Genomic DNA, 18853 nt, shown 5'->3' on the forward strand with positions numbered 1-18853 from the left:
AGGGTCTTTTATTCCTTCCTACATCATCTTGGCCCTTGAGTCAGTAGGCACACCAGTTTTTTGGGATGCACTGCTGCATTTGCTGTTTGGTTTAGCAAGATATTTTGGAAAGGGGAGGCACCACTGGCTCATCAGGAAAGTGAAACGTGTCTGCTGCTCCTGGTGGACCCCGAAATGCTGGTTGGACATGCTCCAGGGTGGTGCTGTATAATCAGATTTCACTGAATCAGAAGTTAGATGGAGGCAAACAGCATGCTGGAGGGCAAACCCTGTCTGCAGGCTGAGCCTTGCTGCTCTCATGGGCTGCTCACACCAGAGCAGCCAGCAGTGAGACGTGGCAGGAGCACTTTACAGAGATTGAGCTGCTGCTACTGCTGCTAGAAAGTGCACCCAAGTGCTGGGCATGCAGTGCCTGCAGCTGCCAGACAGGTTTCAGTGCCCTGGTGCCAAGTGCTGTCATTCCACTCTGCTGCCAGAGCATCCCCACCATGAGGAGCAAAGGAAATGCAATGGGCACCAGAAAATGCAAAGCCACAAGAAATGTAAAGCGTTTATTTGGCCTAACCCAGATCCTGTCCTGATAAAGTTAAGTCTGGTGATGGGAATAAAAGAGGATGGTGCCTTTTGAGGCCTGTTGTCCTTGTTAAGCAGGAGATGGACTTGGCAGGTTTTGAGCTGTGAAATTGTATTATCAGGGAGTATTATCAGATGTCATCACAGAACACCTGTAGGGAACAAGACCTCATTCATCTCCTGCCCATGGTAGGAAAGCTGAGTAATTGCAGAGAGGGAAGCATGTTACAGAAATAGTTAATTGGTTCCTGTGTTTACCAGAGAGAGCTGGGTGGTCATTTGAGCTGCCTGAGGCACAGAGCCCTGCAGGTCTGGGTAATGGAGACCATGCCTGATGCCAGGGACAGAACAGGGTGCATGTGGTGCCATGGCTGTGAGCATCAGAATAATGCTGTGGTGACAAAGGTTTGTGTTTTCCATCAGTGGGATAGATGAAATCCCAAGGAAAGGACAATTTGGGCCAGCAGCTGAATCAGAGAGGGCTGATAGATCACCATATATTACCAGTTAAAGCTATGAACAAAAATGTGCCAGACTGTGCTCGTGGCCTCTGGGTACTGCACTGATTCTGTTTACAAGTCCCCAGCTTTTAGGTTATAGTGCCATCAGAAGTTTATTTTTGTTTTAATTTTCCAAGCATTTCTTGAAAATTAGCTTACTGGTGCTCAGAACAGCACCACAACCCTAAATTAGTTGCAAATAGCTCAAGGGCTGAGAGAATGGTATATTTTTTTGTTGTGGCTGTTCACATGATTTATTTAGTCATTTGAAAGACTACAGTTTGGGAAAGTCAGGAACCCACTCTAATGTGAGAAACAAAACAGAAGGAAATGTTATTCATACAGAATGAAGGTCTGTCTTCTGCAAGCCAGCATCTGTGCAAAGCCAAGGTCCTTCTGCCTCCACAGCCCTACTCCTGTGTTAGGATTAGCAGAAGATGGGGAGGATTTCCCATTGGCAATGTTCCCTGCCCACCATCAGCCTGCTCAGAATGGTGCCCATATGCTCCAAAATATCTCCATGGATATTCCTCATCCTTTAATGACGGCTTAGCCTTTGGATCTAACTGACAATAAATAGGAAGAAGAATTTATACTGATTCATTCTTTTTCATACCAATGCACTGAATTGGTGCCTTTTCTTTATTAAATCTTCATCTTACAAAAGTCAGTGCAATTCAGTGTCCCCTGCATCTGAAATATGAATATATTGTTTTTCTATAAAGGTGCACATGACAATGCTGTTTATGGCTGTAGTCATTTCTGCTGTTCAATAACTTGTTCAATCATTATTATTATGATTTAAAGCAACACTGTTGTGCTTCTTGCAGGAAAGGAATTGCATTTTAAAGGGAAGGTTGTTGTAGTTTGCCTTTAATTTTTGTAGTAAATGGAGGGTATAGGTTTATTACAAAAGTTTATAATGTGGAGGATGTATGTGAATGAGTTTCACTGATGACTTCCTTTATTATTTGTTAAAAATATGTTAAGGAGTAAGTCACTGGAAATCTGTAAAGTATTTTATAAAATTAATTTGCTCTTGAAAACAAAACCAATTTTATTTCAGATTGGTGAATCTTGTAAGAATTAGTATAAATAATCTGAAAAATTATGATCAGTATCCTATTTTAGTCTTTTTGAGGGGCTCAGTGGAGGTGCATAAAGAGAAGCCCTGGAGAGGGGTGATCAAATGTGAAATCTTGGGCTGAAACTATTCTGACAGGATGGGGAGTGTGGCTCAAACCCTCTCTTATCTTGCCAGTGCTCTTGTGTGTGCTCCCTCTCCCCAGCAAGATGCCTGACTGATTCACAGCAACTGATGGGCAGTTTAAAATTACAAAGCTTTCGGTTTCCTTGTTCCTAACAGATAAAGAGGGTGGGCATTTCCTGATTGTATGGTATACACTCAAAATATTTAAGTTCCCCATGGTGCTATTTGTGCCTAATTTACTTCTCTAGCACATTAACACTGCTGGTTTTCTGCAGGGGGAGGTGTAACATGCTGTGAAGAGAGGAAATGTTTCACAAGAGCTCCTTCTGGCTTTTCCTCTGTTTGCCTTACCACCTGGAAAGAAGAAAAGGTGGAGGGGCCGACTGATGATCCAGATGGATTGCAGGAGCAGTCAGGTCTGTGGTCAGATGTGTTAAGCCGGGCAAATCCTCACTGGGAAGTGGCAGGATTGCACTTCAGCTCTGAAAGCACAGGGAACTTCCAGCAGGGAAGTGTGCAGGCATGAGGAGGGCTGAGCTGCCATCAGCCAGTAACCCTGGGGCAGGTGTGCCCCTTCAGAGGCCGCTGAGCAGCCAGATTGTTTTGGGGAGAAGTTGGGGATACACCACTGTGAGGGGTGGTGCTGCAGCAGAGCAGTCTCCATCTGAGTGTAATAAATCAGGGGCTGTGCAGGTCACACGGAGCTTCAGAGAGACTTGGAGTGGGAGAGCCACATTCATCACTCTTCATGTTCACTTTTCTAGTTCTTGCCTATGAAAGCAGACAAATTATCTCCTGGTTATGGAAGTTGGGTGCTTTGATGTACTAATTATTCCACTCATGTGGTACCTCTCAGCAGAGCAAGCGTGTCCTGATTCCTGTTAAGGGCTCAGATGCAGGAGCAGCTGGGCTGTGCAGCACCTCTGTCACTGCTGGATGAGCTGTGCAGCACCTCTGTCACTGCTGTGCAGCACCTCTGTCACTGCAGGCTGGGCTGTGCAGCACCTCTGTCACTGTTGTGCTGCCAGGATGGAGCAGGGAGCCCTGCCAGGCCCTGGAAGCAGGAGCTGCATGCAGACTGGAGTGTCTGTGGCTCTCACTCACTCCCTGATGTCCCAGAGCCTCTGTGACCCCAGCAGCACATTCCTCTTCTCAGAGCTTTTTTCTTAACCTGTGCTTAACCTGACCTTTGCTTAACCTGCTGTTCAGTAGATTCATTGCAGAAACAAGGTCAGGCTGCTTAGGAAATTTTGCCTCCTAAATCTTCTGCTGATATAATTTTTTCAACCATCCCTTTGTAACTCTGCAGCATTCTGAGCTGTCAACAAATTTCTCCCTTGTCTTCACTGTATCTTTATTTCAGTCAGAAGGCCTGTGGTGTTTAACATAGTGGCAACATCTGTTCAATAGATATTTTGTTATCTTGGACCAATTTCATACAAAGACTATCACATAGAATACAAAGTTGCTTTCAGGCACTACCTTCCCTTTTGCCACTTGCATTTTCTCCTTTCCTGAGATCTCAGAGAATATCACAGGGCTACCTTGAGCTTTGATCCAGATACTACTTTGAGAGCCTCATATGTAAGGTATGGTGCTGAAAACACTCTACTGAACAGATGCTTTTGTGAAGAAATGCTGTTCACTTGCATGAAAACCCTGGCAAATGGTGCTTTGCTGACATAACATAATTGAATGGATTTCTTCAGTGGAAAGACACAACTAAATGCTCCCACACTGTCTTTTTTCCCACTGTTTTCTTAACACTCATCTCTGCTAAACAGTTCTATAATTCAGATGCTTGTACTAAAGTCTGATGATGGCAAAATCAGTGTAACCTTTCATGAGCAGTTTAGTTCTGCAGACCCTGTTCAGGGGCTCCAAGTCAAACATGAGGCTGAATACTGGAAGTCATTGTTTAACACCCAAATGCTGCTTTGGACCTGTGTGTTGGGCTCTGACCTTGGCACAGACAGCAGGGCAGGAGGTGTAGATTGATGCATTGGGTTAAAAAATGGATTTACCTCACCTTACCGCAACCTGGGCCAGTATTAATTAGTGTTTCTGTGTCCACTTTAAGACAGTTGTGGCATTATGTTTTCTTTTATACCAAACCACGACCTTGTTGTGGTGGATTTTGCATGTCATCAGAGTTATTTCTACTACAGAGATTTAGAAAATAACACTGAAAATTATTTTTCATCAAACTTTCATTGATAATATTATTAAAAGCAGGAAATCTTGCTGGATTTGTCACAGACTAGCAAAGTTTTTCACTTACTCCAGCAGAGCAGTTATAGCATGTTCACCCTTGGGCATCATTCCCTTAAAATAGAAGCTGAGGCTAATTTGTGGGAGAGGAGTGAACGAGTGCACAGCTTTAAAGCTGGCCCAAGTTGGGTGTAGAATGGCTGAGCAGTGCAGATCGGTGGCATTTGGCTACAAGGAGGGGAACAGAGACTCTCTGGACTCAGGGTACACCTGGCAGTGTAAGATGGTGAAGGCAGGTTTTGTGACTGCAAGCAGGGCCTGCAAGTATGAGGCTTTTCCATGCCATGGAATGTAGATGTATCTTATTACATTTATCTTAGTAAATAACTATTTAAATGCCCATGTAAAGTAAGCCCTGAATGCTGAGGGTGTTTGTATGGCCATGGAAGTGGAGTTGCCATTGTGCAGTTTTTAATGTTATGGGAAACTGAGAAAAGGATGAAGCCTTATTTCAAGGTGGTGGATTTCTGGGATGCTGCTGCCTTGTCTGTTGGGTTTAATTGTGTGAATTACATTCAGTGTGTTACTGTTGTACCTTTTTGTGGTGGCAAGAAGAGATGCAGACACACCCGGGCTGCTGTTCTGCTTCAGAGAGATCACTGCAGCAAAAGGGCAGGGGATGGCATTGAGGATGCCCTGCTCTGCCTCTCACAACTGTGCCAGCCTGGTGCAGAGGCTGTGTGGTGTTCCATCCCCAGCTGGGTGTGACACCGTGACACCGAGTGCCACCCTTTCTCTAAGGGCATGTGGCAGTAGGAAACCCCATGGCACAGGAATTCCCAGTGCTGGAATTCCCAGGAATGCTCCAGAGCTGGCTGTGCTGAGTGTTTCTGCCTCAGGGCTGCGGCATGAGCCTGTCCAGGATGTGCGTGGGGACAGATCTGTGTTTGGGGACGGTGTCTGTGAGCAGGGCAGTGCCAGCTGGGATCTCTGGCACACCCCTGGCTGTGCTCTGGCTCTCTGTGCTCCTGGATCCCAGCCCTGGCTGGGGGGTGGCATCCTGAAGGCTGGGGCTGCAGCTTAGAGTAGAGAGGGTGGGAGAACAACAGAACAACCCAGCCAGGGTCAAATGTGAGCCCTCACGAGTCCCTCATGAGCATTTTCTACATTGATTACAGAATCCTACCTATTAAACTGATAAATAAGGAACAGAGAAGCTGAAATGCTGAAGAGCAGGGAGTGTAATCCAGATAACCCAGGCGCCAGCCTGACATTCTCACTCTTGAGCCATCTTTGCTTCTTGTTTTCCATCCCTTAGTGTCCTAAGCTCTTTTGTTCCACTCCCTTTCTCCTTCCCACGTAGATATTTCAACATATGGATATGTCTGTGTATGTGGAATATCAGCAAAGCTGATACTTTGCTCCCTACAGAGTTCCTTGTGACCACTCTCTCATGTAACTAATCCATAGCAATGTATACTCCAACAAGGAAAATTAAAAGGTTGGGAAGCACTGACCTAACTTCTTAGTAAGCAATACAGCTGGCAATCAGATGTAACCCGAGCTCCTCGTTATTGGAGCTGCCTGAGCTATTCATAGCAAAGCAAAATTACTATGGGAATTGAGCTGGATTTATTTTGTTTGAATGCAAATTATCCCAGGTCAGACAGGCTCAGATCTTCTGCCCCCTCAAATTCATTTGCATCAGCTCTGGTTGGGCAGAGCTGGTGTCTGGAGGATCTGCACTGGGGAAATGTGGGTATGGGTAGGGAAGCCACCAGATGTGGAGAGGATTTGCTTGGGGCTTTGATGCAGTTGGGTGTAACTCATTGCAGGCCACAGTCCCACCCAGAGGGAAGGTTCTGCCATCAGGTAGCTCCAAGTGGTGTCTCAGTGCTTGGGAAAGTGTCTTCTCTCTCTATTGTCTGCAACCTCAACATGTAAGGGAGAAGGAATATTAAGCCTTGCCTAATTCTCACTTACAATATGAAATGTTCTGAAGGGTCCAGCTGCCAAAGTCCCATCACCACAGGAAAAGCTGGATTTTTCACAAAAAAAAAACCCAACCCCACTCAACTTTGATTCTAGTATACATGATTAGAAGGGATAAAAAAAGCTTTTAAAAACTCAGCTGAAAATGGTTCAAGAAATCAGAAAGAAAATAAAACACTGAAGCCCTTTGGCATTATTTTAAAAAATCTCGTAATTTATAGTTGTGTTTCCTACAAGGCCTGATTCATGACTTTTAAAGTTTGGAGTTGCCTGTATGATAGGGAGGAATGTTGCTGATCAGAAACACTCAAACAAGCATCTGTTAATGCTAAGTACCTATGGAAAAGGAATTTCCAAGTACTGATTTTAGTTATATGTCATCAGTTGTTTGGGTTTTTTTTGGTTTTTTGGGTTTTTTTTTTAAGCTGTTCATTTTCTGTGTCACTCTGCCCTAATCTTATTGGTTTTGCCTTTATTACCACTCTGGGAGCAGCAGCTTCATTAAGAAGGCATGCACTTTCTCTAGAATATTGATCCATCTGAACTCCAGCCCTGTAAAACTGATTAGCTGTACACAAAGAGGGAGGAGAATCTTGCCAGAACATTTTCATTTCACCTAATCCTTTGTGCAGCATAAATAATTCATAGCAAACCCACCTCAGGGTGAAATGCTGCCCTGTCTGAAGGTCTGGGCATCTCAAAGGCACATTTCAGATGTTTAAGAGGGAGGTAAATGGTGCTTTTGTTTTGTGCTGTTACAGAGAATGACAGGACAGAGAGAGCTGCATTTCCTGTGCTTTTGGAGGTTTCTAAAGGTAATCCTGCTCTCACCTGGAGTGTTCTCTGAAGCTGTGCACCTAGTTACAGGGGATGTTAGCTCAGGGGACACACTGAGCTGCCCTCTCAAGTCAGTTTTTCTGTTATTCTTGAGGTGCCCTAAGTAACTAATCAACTGTCAGCACACGACAAATAGTGGGCTGCCTCTTTTTAGGGAGAGTGAAGCATAAATGGACTCATTAAATAATCCTGCTGTTTCCTGTTTGCTTTGTGATGGATTTCAGAACTGTCATAACTAATAAAAGCTCTAGATTTTATCTTACAGTTGCAGGGATTTGCTTAAACAGGCCATACCCAAGTGCTTGTACAGCTACCAAGGCCAAATTTGAGCTGTTGGTTTTAGCTAATTGCCTTCCAAAACCTTTCTAGGGAGCCAAAGAGCCCCACTGATGGAATTGTAAATGAAGTGATCCTGACTGTAACTTGGTAAACCTCTGGCACTTCACTTTAATGTTATTGGTGTATAGTTAGTGTGGTTATGCTGTAGTTTGAATTAGTATTTTTCTTCTATTCATTTATCATGCCTGCTCCTGGGGTGGTTTCTTTTTGGTTTTTGGCTTTTTTAAAACCCAAAACATGAGAAATGAGTGAGCTCACGTACTGACAAGCAAGTATTTAATCTGTGGCAAAGCAATCAACTTTGTGTTGGTTCTAGAATATCTCATTACCCTGCAATAAATACCAATTTAATACATTTAAATACCAATGTGACTGGTTCAATTACCATAAGTGGAGGAACAAATAAGAATATTTCCTTATTTGCCATATGCTGACAGGGGGTTGCATAAAGACATTTGAAACAAGCTCAGTCAACTGCAGAAATACAAAGGCACTATTCAGAGATAACTCTGGCTTTGTTCATATAGGAATAATTAAAGACATGCATTTTTGTTACCTTGTTTTAATTGCTGACTGTTCTGCATAGCACTTCTTTTGAGCAACCAAACAGAGTAGTCTTTCATGGCTAACTCAGGCTGGCAATTTAAACCTTGTACTCTCCTCCTGTCAGATCGTCAGGTAATAAAATACTATATTGTTAAGAACCCTTAACAATTTACATTGGCAAGAAATCTATATGATGTTAGAAAACAGAATAATTGAGTTATTTTTCTGAGTCAGATTCTAAAGGAAAATGCCATCTGCTGACAATTCTCAAGTCAGAAAAGGCAACCAATGATTCTAATGCTTCTTTCATGATAAAAAATATTTTACTGTGTATAAGGGCCATTAACTTAACCTAAACATTTGGTGTGGTACAGAGCCAGGTATTCCAGTCTGGTGAAAATCAGTAAAGGTCTGCTGAGGTTATTCTCATCAGCCAAGGACCCAGTCCCATAAAACATCACTTTGTACTTCCCTGACTCTGGGGCCAGCATCAGGAACTGCCCATTTACAGGCTTGATACTTTTCTGAAGGATGGGTGAATTTTTTTGGCAAACATAAAAGCTAGGGAAAAGTTTAGTTAACTGAAATTCTCTCTTCCCTTCAGTGTGTTCACATGCCTTTGTGCTGCCTGGTTTGGGATAGGATCAAAAATGAACATGCTCTGAGTTTTACTCGTGGGATTTCTGACTTCAATAATACATGTGTATTATTGGAAACCTCATGAGAGTCCATTCTCACTAGTTTCCCAGAACATTTTCTTTCCCAAATTGGTATAAAAGCGCTCTGGAAATGCTTGCACAGACAATGTTCAGCTCAATGGGAGCTCCTGGGTGCTTAACACTCTGTAAAAGTCTGTCATTAATTTAACAATCTGTGTATGGATTTAGGGTCCAGGCTTTTCACGTTTTGTTGGTGGATCAGGGATTGTGTCTCTGTCACGGTGTCTCAGAAGCTTGTTCCATTGACCCAGTACATTCTGTAAGTGCCCTTCTCAGGGGGACAGAAAGAGGCAGCAATGCCCCTCAGCCTCATGGCTGCTGCTGTCCCCTCTGCAGCTCCCTCCCAGAAAAGGGGCTGTGGGTCAGAGTGGAGAGGGGAGGAACTCCCTTAATTGCCATGATTTACTGCCATTGGCTTGGCTGCTTGCTCCTGATGCTTCCCAAGGGTAAAAATATCTTTCACCTCAGCAACACTTTCTGCAATTCAGCCCCTTTCTCCTTTCCAGATATGCTGCTTGTCATTTTTTTTTTCTACCTAATTTCACATCTTAATTTGCTCATTTTGATTATATTTTCCAGAGCATTGACATTGTGACCCTAACTTGAGAGGGGCTCAATAAGCCATCTCTCAAAAAGTCAGTGAGTGCTATCGGGTATCTGCAGTTCCAGGTCAGGCTGTACTATCCTGCTGGCTAGAATTCTTGGAAGTAGTTTTGCTTATGACTGTAGTAAGGTTATAGTCCCACATATTTTTCAGACTACCAACTTAACCCATCCCAAGAGGTGAGTCTACTTCATTACACATTCCCTAAAGAAACAAGCATTTATTATTTAAACTGCTTACATGATGCAGAGTTCTCTGAGCAGCCTCGTGATGGTATTGGTTGAACACCCTTGCTTTGGAGGAAAGAGGAATTCATAAGATGAATGTTGGCAAACTTAACAGGACTTTTTTCTTCCTGGGATTCTTTGGCATAAGTAAAAAAATGATACATTCACCACATTTTCAAGGCTTAACCCAGAACCTTGAAAGGAAAGGTAGCTGGCACTTTCCTTGCTGTCTTGGCAGGGTTTTGTCCCTGCTGGTGCACAGGGACTGCCACCTCCTCACGGGCTTCTCCCTGGGGACATTTGAAGTGTTTCTGAAATCCCTGCTGCCCTGAACTCGCTGTTATGAAAGGCTCAGCCCAAAGTGGATGTTGTGCTGTGTCCAACATGGATGTTGTGCTGAGCTTCTCTCAAAGCCAGGCTCTGAGCAGACCCATGGCTCCTGGACTGGGCTGCCTTGCTCTGGCAAGTGTGTGTTCCAGGCAGGAGCAGAGGGATGGTGGCAAACACCAGGGTGGTTTCTGTGCTTGGTGAGGGCATTGCCATGATGTGCTCATGAAAGCCAAGGGAAAGCCCTCCCTCACCTCCCCTGGGTCTGAGGTGGAGTGTGAGCAGAGTATGGGACTTAAAGGGAGACCTCTGTCCCCTTCTAGCACATGCTGCTGTATGTTGGTGTTCAAAAATGGACATCTGCCCCATTCCAGAGACCAGTCTTGGCCAAAAGGCAGCTTCTGGCTGTTGTCAGGGAGCTCTAAGCTGTGTGAACATCTTTGTGTTCTCTGGGTCTCTGCCATACCCTCTTTGGGCTTGCAAGCTGCCCTTGGTTCCATGTGTGAGATGGTCTGGCAGGCAGAACCCCAGGTGGGACAGCTGAGAGAGGGCAGTCTCTCCTCCAGCAATGGAAAGCTCTGGTGACAGAGCAGGGCCTTTTGTGCTTCCTTTGTGGTGCCAAAGCACTGAAGAAAGGTAAGGTGATTTCATGAGTTTTCTCTCTGCAAAGTGAATGAGAAAAGACTCCAGGATGCTGTAACATGAGATGGCCCCAACCACACTGTGATGTGCATATTAGATTTCTAGGAATCTTTGGCCTCAGATGGTTTTAAATAACCAGCAACCATAGTTCATAGGTCATCTGCTCTCCTTAGTCTTTGTTTTTCAGGGAAGTTCTTAGTTTACATTTTTATGTGTTTTAAGTAGATCTTAGACTGTACTTTATGTCTCTGTACTTCACGTTCTGTAATTCTTTTTGGGATGTGTTTGAATCAATGATTTGGGTTTTTTTAGGAGCTGGACAGTTGGGAAATAACAGAAGTCTTGGATCAATGTCCACTGAAGTCTGTGGAAAGCTTTATGCCAATTTCAGTTGGCCTTCTGTCAAGTCTTTTAAAACTTTTCATGAATATTTGGAACTATTTTAATGGGTGTGAAATGATATTTAACTCTTCCCTTTTAGTGATTTTTCATCTTGAGCACACTCACATCCACATAATGGTATAGATTTCATGTATTTCTTTGGCCATTGTTTTAGTTAAGAACACAGTGGGTTTTTTAACACCTTATTTTATGTATATGCTCCTAACACTGAATAAGGCATTCTGACTATGAGCAGTATTCCTTAGGAAATATGTGCATGCTTTTTCATACCTCATTTAGTTGAGATACTCTTGTTCTTGTGCAAACTGTAAATTAACTTCACGTCAGTCAATATTGAGTAGTTACATTTAGGAGAGACACTGAAGTTCAATTATTCATCTGTTTTAATTCTCAGTTTCATTTTGTTAGGCTTTTATCTCATTATTTGCATCTGGTTTCTGAAACTCCTCTAACTTTAATATGCATAAAGCTGTTGCCATCAGTTTAACTAGCATGTAATCAAAGTGCCTTGTATGAAAACAGAGAACCCTCAGACACAAGGCCTTTCCAGTCTGGAGTGAGGATCTGTCAGCTCTCAGCTTTGTTAATTTATGGGAGAGAAGTAGGAGTTCTGCAAATTCTTCAGTCCCTGTCATTGATCTGCTTTTTATGGAGGGTCTGTGTTTTCTGGAGATGCTGAAACCCCAAAGTGAATTAGGTTTACAGGCTGGTAAGCTGCCAAAGGCTCCACTCCCAGTCTAAGAACACAGGGGAGCAAATGGGAGCAGCCTCTGCTGCTGCCATGAGATGTGTTAGGGACAGATATGTTAGTGACTCTGAAAATTCTTCCTTGTGGATTGAAAATCAGTGGAAAATCTACCTGATTTTGTGTAGTTGAGATGATCTTTTTCAGTGGTTTAAACAAATTCTCCTTATTTTTCAATTTATGGTCTATGTTCAATTAAAAAATCCTTGAAGCAGACACCATGTTGTCATTGCCCTTGTACAAATCTCATTTTGAAATTCTTCTTCCTTTTGAAACACACCAAGAAAACAGAACAAGTTCCTTACCTAGGTGATTACAGCCAGATACTGAGGAATTTCACAGAGGTGTATTGGATCTGAAAATTCCTTGAGCCCAGAGCTAAGCAAACATTTCATAACAAATAACGAGAGGAGGAGGAATGTTGCCTTTTTATCTCTTCTCAACTTTTCCACAAACAAACTGCAAGTTCCTCTAAATTATTGATTCAAAATTATTTGCTAACCACACAGGTCAACTTGTGTCTTTCCATTTTCTTTCCAATGGCATGGAATATCCCTTCCAGAAGAATAGCAAATATGTGTTGTGAGGGAAGAAGAAAACAGCAAATTCCAACTGAGCAATCTCTTGGGTGTTCCTTCCCACCATATTCTCACAATTATTGCTATTATTAGTGATAGCCACAGTGGGATACAGAGGGAATAGACAGGAGTCCCTGGCCTTTTTCATGCTGTGTTGTCTAGACTTACAAGAATGTTAGATTTTGTCATCCTGCTTCCTCTCATGTTGTTATAATTGCAGAGAATCTGAAATTAAAATGGAATTTTGACCTATCTGACCCTCTCCTCATTGTGTCCTAAACCCATCGAGGTTAATGGAAAGTCATCCTTGATTCAGGGAAAATCACATGTAATGCATAAAACTAAAGCAGAAAACCCAATGCAAAAATTTCCACAACAGTTTTCACAATATTTGTTCTGAAGTCTTTGAGCAGGATTAATGCATATAATCTAACTCACAATTATGGAGATGTTTCATGCATTTGTAGAAAAAATTCCCGGCATACCCAGGAGTACACAGTAACCAAAATCTGGCCTTCAAAAACTGGAATTCCTTCTTGGTGTAAAGCTAGAAAAGATGAATCTGTGCCTCTGAATGAAGATGGAAAAGAGTGAAAAGATTAATCTCCTGCCTCTGTGCCGTGGCATTTCTCAGCTGGCATGTGTGCCAGCCAGCACAGTGGAGCCATTGGCCGACTTTCCTTCACCCAACACTACAATTTCAGAACCTGCAGGAAAAGTACCTGGCAGCTGTTTTCCCACTGCCCGCTTTGCAGTGCTCCAGAGGACTGCAGCTCTGTCTGAAGCCAGGTCAGCATTCTCTGCATTGCTTTGGAATTCCCAAAGTGATTAATTCAATGTGAATGCTTGAAGCCATCCCTGGAAAAAATGGCAAATGGTGTGTGATTGAGTGAGTGTCCAGACTGCTCTGTGGCACTTCTCCTTTCTTCTTGACAACTTCACAACTTCATAAAACTGAATGTTATCAAAAAGAAGGTATCTTTCATTCACACAGCATTTTTCAACTTGGAGGATGAGTTTGATGTAAAACCCAAAGGAAAAATGTCTTGTTGGAGATTTAAGGTCATTTCTGTTGGAAAAAAGTGACTACATTTGTAAGGCACTCAGTCAGCTATTGCCTCTGTAAAGGTGCAGCAAAATACAAGCAGGGCCCAGAATTCAGTCACTTCTTCCCCCACAACCATGAATTCTCAATCCTCCCTTAGAATGTTAAATATAGAAATGATGTTCGGGGCTGAGACTTCATGTGCATCAGGGGCAGTTTCTTACAGGAAAATGTAGAACCCCCTTTTTTTTCCATATGGTTCAAATCATCTACAAAATGAATCCTACAGGAATAATTTCAGATGTGGAAGCCTTTAAAATGGGGAAATAAGAACCAGATTCACTACATTTCTCTTTTCCAGCTTGAAAAAAAAAATCTCTTAGCAGTGCCCAATTATCAGTGCATTGGAGATAAAGATTGCCTCTCAGAACCACTTGTAAATTGTGTGATGACACACATCATAAGGATTAAAATATTGGTCATCTTCCCTACAGGAAAGTACTTTGTCATGACCAAATGTGATCTGACATTTGAAATATGCCAACTTATTGCAGTGAGCAGGCGAGTTAAATTCCTGTCAATTATTTAAACCCTGTCTTTTATTGATGGAGGCAACTTTAACCTTCTTTTAGAATGTTAAGTAGATACAGGCTGAGATCCATAATTATGAATTCATGTTGAAGAGAGGAAAATGGGAAAATTGTGTATCAGAATATAATTTGTGTGGGGAGGATTATTATTATTATTATTATTGTTGTTGTTGTTGCTGTTGTTGTTGTATTTCAGAGGGCAATTAGACCCTCTCAGTTCATAGTGTGGAATCTCTTCTATTGCCAAAACTGAGATCACAGTGGGACATTGTGAGCTCTGGTTTTGGGTCCCTGTGAAAGGTGCTTATTTTGGGGAGTACTGCAAAGCTGCCTTTGATTTGGATCAGCAGAAAATAATTTCTGTGAAAAGAGTGGAGTAGATGACTGTAGTCTGTTGAGGACCTGTAGATTTTTGATAAATCTTTCCACCTGGAACAGACTTAAAATCAGTTTCTGCATTGGTTTAGTTAATGGTTAAAGCTGTGAAGATTCATATGTAACTTTCAATTTTCACTTGCTTTTCACTGTGTTGAGTTTTCCTCTTGGGACACAGTTCTTAAAGCACAGAAAATTCCACAAATCCTTAAAAACTGCAGCCCTTACATTAGGCATCCAAGCTGCTCTCCTTGTCATACCCATGGCATTCAGGCCCTGGGAGGTTGCTCTGAAGAAGAACATTCATTTCGGAAGGGAAGAGGTGAAACATGTGACATGTCTGCATTTTCAAAGATATTTTTGAGGAAGGAGGTTGGAATCATGGTCTTGGAGGACTCAAGATGTGGGGCAAGATGGTTTGCAATTGACATTTGTTTGTCTGCACATATTTTTCTGAAGCCTAAGAGATATGTAGTCCTCATGGGATGTCAGTTTTGGCAGGAGGGTGTTGGCACATGGTAGAGCCTCACTGATCCAAACCAAAAATCTGTATCTAGTATTACGTATATAATGTAATAGAATTACCTGATGAAACTTTTTTGGTTTTTGACTTGGTAAAAAAAGGTGTTTATTACAACATGTTTTACAAAACCAAGAAATGAAATAAAATCATAACTGATTAATGAGCTGCATGGAAATACTTCCTCAGTGCCACCCACATTTCCCTGGCCCCGATCCTGGAAACACTTCATCACATGTGCAGTTTTATGCACAGATCCTATGTGAAAACTACAGTGTAGTTTTCCCATACTTGTGTCTTTCAGAGATCCAAGAAGGAAAACTGTCAGATGCTTGCCTTTACTGATTAGCTTTCCCTTGTAGGAGGGTATACATTTTGCATTGTGTTTAAATTATGATTAAATTGCAGGGAGTTGATTACTGAACGATGGTCCTTAGATGTTTAGATGCTTCAGCTTTGTGCTGCTGACCTCTAATGTCATTTTCTACTTGGAATGCCCTCAAGTCTGGGACTCCTGTTTGGTAATGCCTTGTTGTGAAAAAGCTGTGAAGCTTAATTCAAATATTTTCTTCTATGATATGTGCACCTATGAGAAGTTGTGTTTTCCAAAAGCGCTTCCTTTTTATGTATATCCTGTGCACAAATAAACCTGTATTGTGAAGAATGGGTTAATATTGCACATGAAACTATGCATGCTATTGTGTGAAGGTGCTGTGCTGCACATCCGTCATGGTTTTAATCACTACGCTACACCACAGTCTCTCTGGTTTGTGTTTTTCCAAATGGGAAACCTGGTCACCTCCAAAAGGAAACGATGCATATTTAAATGGGAAGAATATCCAGATCATAACTTGAATAATCTGTAACTTGAGTAGCTAACCGGTGTCGAGGTGCACGTTGTGGTCAGCGTGGGCTCTGCAGGAGGGTCGGTGGCTGTGAGCTGGCAGCCTGCTCTGTAACGCGTGCTGCCGTGTCTCTTTGCAGTCGGGATTGATACGCACGCGGCAGATGGAGTTCCTGATCTCCCCGTTACCTCAGCGCCTGGCCCGGCAGCACAACTACACGTCCCCCGCCGGGCACCACCCGCACGTGCTGTACAAGAGGACGGCAGAGGGGCAGGTGCACGGGCCCCCAGCCCGGCCCCATCCCAAATCCATCCCCCGGGGCCGGCGCAGGACGCGCGCCCACCCCGCGCGCCCCAGCGCGTACCGCCACGGACGGTTCCAAAAGCAGCATTTTTGTGGACGGCGCAAGAAATGTATGTAAGGAAACTTTCTCTCCTTTCTTGAGGTAGTGGCTGTTTCGGGCTGGGTCCTATGGTGGTCCCAAGGGGTGCTTCACATCTCCTCACGTCCCTTTGGGAGGGAGCACTAATAACTTTAAGTTATATATTTCTAACATGAAACGCATATGAGAAACTTGAGTTTTGCTCTAAGTTCATAGAACCACCTCTTTTATTAAGCCATCAGAATCACTGTTTAGTTTTTTGCGTGCTTTGCCTAGATTGAAAGATCCCAGTGGTGATTTTTTCTTACATTGACATACTTTTCAGTAAGCAATTCTGCACAGTAATGAATGCCAAGTCCCTGAACTTCTCTCTGTTAGACTGAGGATAAAAAATTAATTAGGCTTGAAGATCGAGAAAAAAAGCTTCAAAATCATTAATTTCTGAGAGGATAGAGAAAAAGTCTCAGAACTCACCATTTGATAATGAAATTTTCAGCAACTGAGATCTTCAAAAAGAACCACCCATGTAAATTGTTTAAATAAGATTTTGAAGCCATGTCTTAAAAAATATATTGAAATACATTATCCTGCCAAGATCCATTCTGAGTCTGTCATTAGGCCCTCAAATTGCAGAACATTTTAGAGCCCCCTTGGACCTTATATCTGTACTTTTAGCATTCAGCTGAGTCTTTTTGAAAGCTGATCAGCTTCTGAGCTGAGTTTCTTAATGAGGGTTTCCAGGACTGCAAACAGTACTGAAAACAGTGCCTGAGTCCACTTATATTCTTCCAACTTCCTACAGAAGTTCTGAGAAAATGAGCAGCTTCCTTTTCCAAAGGTGTGTAAGGAAGAAGGAGAAAATAAATAGAAGGGAAGGAATGGGAAAGGAGTTAGTGGGAAGGTGGCTGGCTGAGACTGAGGGCTGAAAACAAATGGCTTGTTAAAATTTCAGAGATCCTCCCCCCCAGATTTAAAAGCCAAACCTTCAACTGCCAAATGCACAAGCCTGTGATTCAACCTGTAAACATTTGCCTTCTACTGCAATCCCAAACTGCCTCATTACATCCTCCCTTTCCCTCCTGTCTGGTTTTCCTGCTGCAGAGCAGGGCTGATGGTGCTCTACACTGGCCTATTTTATTTGGATTGTCCACTGTGTTTGCTTTGTTTACTCTTCCTCCTGTGACTGCTTGTCCAGAATGAAAATTATCCACGTCCTCTTGAGCTTTTACACAGTGCTTATCCCTCTAATAGAGAGCATTTTGAACACTGTATTTGTATGACCTCCTGGGATGTGAAAAGATATTATTGTTATTCTTGTCTTATAAATGGGTCAGAGACACAGGAGAGGTCAGAAGTAACCAGTGATTCTGGGAACCTAATTGAGAAACTGAATTTTCTTTAAAGTACTTTGTGCTTTTGTAAGTCTACATGTACATCTATTTATTCAATAATTTCACTTACAGCTATGAGCTCTTAGCTGCATATTCAAGCAGGTTTTATGTTAAATGAAGAACGTGTAGTTAGCATCCAACTGTGATGAATTTAGTAAAAGTGATTTACACATCACTGTTTAGGAACTTGATGTCAGACACACTCTTAGGATCTGATTCAGCAAGATGGCATTTAAGTACCTTACCCACAAAACTCTTTCTTTTCACAACCTGTGGTCTTTCACTTTGTGCAGTTCATACCTGTAACCTTTTTAGAGTAAGAAAGGAGTTCTAAAAAATAACAACTTATTTCCAGACCCAGTCATGGTTAATTTATAGAACAAATCAATCTCGTGTTCACTGAATGAGATACAAATAAAATCACATGCCATTGTTTAATTGAGTAGAGGAAAATACAGGATGCAGAAGAAATTACCCTAGTAAAGGGAGCCTTTTTTCTATGAATATTTGGTACTTTTTTTCTTCTTGCTTTTTTTTTCTTTCCTCTTTTTAAGTCTTTACATTGTTTTCCTGGTCTTATTCTGAGATCTGGAGTCACATAAATTTGAAATTTTCAGCGAAATCCAATCTGGTCACCTGGAATAAAGTTTCAGCTCAAATGAGCAAAGGGATGGAGAATTCAGGCTGACAAAAGGGGGTCCTCTGATATTAACCCTGCCTAGTCAGGGTTAATTTATCCCAACCTAAGAATGAAATCAAACTTGCTGAGCAATAAGAGGAAAGAGCACATTGCCACTTGGGTGTCATAAAAATAACTTATCCCATCAACTTGTACATATCATCTTTTAAAATTTCATGTGCAGAGACTTTGTAAGCACTAGAAAAGCCAGTTAATCATCTTCCAAGCTCTTTGTCACAAACTAAATTCTTTTTGATCATGAGAGTTAACTGGAATATAGTTAGTAAAACATGCATGAAAATGCTGCTGCTTAGGTTTTCTGAGTAGCAGTGAGGGTAAATTCAAGAGCAAGGCTCCTCTGCTCCTGCATATATATTCAAGAGCAAAGCATCTCTGCTCATGGATATGTGTGTCCAAAGCACTGGAGCTGTATTGCCTTCAAAGCAGTACCTGGGCACTGATGTGCCTTGAGCTGAGCCCTTCCCTCTTGGGTGAGATCTGTCCTTGTGTCTTGATGTGCTTCCAGAACAGACAAGTTCTTTGAGTTTGTAATGGTTCTGTATAATGCGTGATA

General features: G+C 42.3%; 1 protein-coding gene across 2 annotated transcripts in view; it reads left to right on the forward strand.

The window, feature by feature from the left end:
- The window catches only part of ADAMTS18 (ADAM metallopeptidase with thrombospondin type 1 motif 18), a 76642-nt gene that overhangs the window by 11836 nt on the left and 45953 nt on the right, over positions 1-18853 (forward strand). For both annotated transcript variants that reach the window (XM_058813560.1, XM_058813558.1), the window contains exon 4: positions 15967-16240. In XM_058813560.1, coding sequence (XP_058669543.1) covers positions 15967-16240 — 274 coding nt within the window. The remainder of the gene's footprint in view (positions 1-15966; positions 16241-18853) is intronic.

The sequence above is a fragment of the Ammospiza caudacuta genome, chromosome 13, assembly GCF_027887145.1.
Source record: "Ammospiza caudacuta isolate bAmmCau1 chromosome 13, bAmmCau1.pri, whole genome shotgun sequence".
Classification (NCBI taxonomy): domain Eukaryota; kingdom Metazoa; phylum Chordata; class Aves; order Passeriformes; family Passerellidae; genus Ammospiza; species Ammospiza caudacuta.